Raw genomic sequence first — 2,045 nt, forward strand, 5'->3', positions numbered from 1 at the left:
TGGCCTCTCTTGAAGCCAACACCCCTCTGGTGATGCGGCTGCTTAAGGGGAACCTTTCCCTGGAAGAAGTTCTCCCGGTGTCTCACACCAACGTCGAGGTGGAAGTGGCACAGCCACCGCTGGACAAGCAGTCAGGAGGCCTCTCCCTGCAAGTGGAGAGAGGCAGGGCTTGCTACTTTGGCAAAGAACCTTCACAAGGTAAAGAAACAAAGACAAGTGCCCGAAGCAGGAGCGATGGCTTCCACTCAAGATTTTCTGTAGATCCCCAGGAGAAGTGTGGGGCGGGGGCAGCGTTGCCTAGAGCAGAGGATGGGGAGGATCACTCTATTCCAGAAAAGCATTCCAAAGTTGGCTCGGCTTTAAACTGCGACGAGCAGCTGGCAAATGTGGCAAGTGCCTCTCAGAAGCCTGAAGATGTGGGTCCTCAGGAAAGAACGTTTTCTTCCTGTAGCTTTGAGGAGCAGAAGGAGCTGCCCAAGGGCCATCAGGTGCCACAGCACAACCTGCTGACAAGCGTCGTCACAAGTAAAAGTCCGGAGAAGTCCGATGCCTCCACGGAGCCTCGGTTTTTATCCCCAACTTCTCTTGGTCCAAATCAGACAGGGGGTGCCTCGGCCAGTAAAAACTATGTTGGAGTTCAAGGCAAAAAACTCTTTGGTTCTGCTTTTCCTTGCAACCCCAGCGTCCGGCTGCATCACTCCAGGGCTTTGGATCAAGTTTCAGCCGTGGGAACCTTGTCCCCCAGCAAACTGATTCCTCTGGACAAGAGCTGCGTGCCGGGAGAGGGAGCGCCAGCCGCCAGGGATGGGTGGACTTCCAAACAGCACCCTGGCACCCTGGCAGGAATCGAGAAAGTGTCAGCATGCGGCAACCCAGCCAAGAGTGACACGGAGAACCGGCAGGACGCTGCGCAAAACCCCGCCGAGCTGACAGAGCAAAGCATTCCGCTGGGCGTGGACTTGCCATTTTTTAAGCTCTCAAGGGAAGCAGGAAAAGGACACAATCACCCTTTGGAGCCTTCTTCCATCCCCTCCCAGCTCAATATCAAGCAAGCGTTTTATGGGAAGCTTTCTAAGCTGCAGCTTAATTCCACCGGCTTTAATTATTCATCCAACACTCCAGCTTTTCCCAGAAGCTTTGCTGGAAGCGTGATGCAGCTCGCCCACAAAGCGAACTTTGCTGCGAGCCGTAACGCAGCCCTGTCCGTGCAGATGTTCGCCGACGGCGGCAGCGTCGATGAGATCTCGTTCAAGTGCTCGTGCAGCCTTAAAGCCATGATCATGTGTAAAGGCTGCGGAGCCTTCTGTCACGACGACTGTATAGGACCCTCCAAGCTCTGTGTATTGTGCCTTGTGGTGAGATAATAAATCATGGCCATGGGACAAGGTGTATATTCGGTGTGTGTATTTTGATAACGACTGATCCTAAAGCCTGTACACAAAATACTCTCCTGTTTATGGTAGAAACGCTATTACACGGTGTTTTGGTGAGGAAAGTTGACTTGCCTTCCCACTGAAATCTACAACGCAAAACCCTTTCTCGCTCACGACCGCACTCGGGGCGCGGGGGGGTTGCACCTCACAGGAGCGACCCTTTTGCACCGTCGTGGAAACGCTGCTCGTGCTCTGGCACGCGAGGCCGACGCTGGAGTGAGAGGCAGTTTGCTGTGGCAATCCATGGACCCTCTGTCGAGGAAATCTTTTACATCCAAAGGAACTGGAACAGGGTGTTTTCTATTTCAGGGCTGCGCTAGGCGGGGCCCTACAGTCTTCCACTCTCCCCTCCTGCCATCTCTACTCTCGGTTTGTGCGGGAAGTCCTGCCAGGCACGGCACGGCGCCGCACCGATGGTTCTGGACGCTGCAGCAGAATGCGGAGCCACGCGTGGGTGCAGCCAACTCGTGGGATGCAAGAAGAATTAAAAACAAACACCAAGTGGCAGGTGCCACCCGGATGCCTTCTGCTGGTCTGCAGGAAGACCCATGGCCCGGGGACCTCAGCCTGGCCGAGCTGTGGGACCGGCTGCCGGGGCTCCGCCGCCCCCCG

At 55.5% G+C, this 2,045-nt stretch overlaps 1 protein-coding gene across 1 annotated transcript in view; it reads left to right on the top strand.

Annotated features, from left to right (window-relative positions):
- The window catches only part of LOC104274419 (putative Polycomb group protein ASXL1), an 11,336-nt gene extending 9,972 nt beyond the window's left edge, over window positions 1-1,364 (top strand). Inside the window, 1 exon segment of the mRNA XM_009870040.1 lies at window positions 9-1,364. Coding sequence (XP_009868342.1) covers window positions 9-1,364 — 1,356 coding nt within the window.
- Window positions 1,365-2,045: the final 681 nt, after the last annotated feature.

The sequence above is a fragment of the Apaloderma vittatum genome, unplaced genomic scaffold, assembly GCF_000703405.1.
Source record: "Apaloderma vittatum isolate BGI_N311 unplaced genomic scaffold, ASM70340v1 scaffold17105, whole genome shotgun sequence".
NCBI lineage: Eukaryota > Metazoa > Chordata > Aves > Trogoniformes > Trogonidae > Apaloderma > Apaloderma vittatum.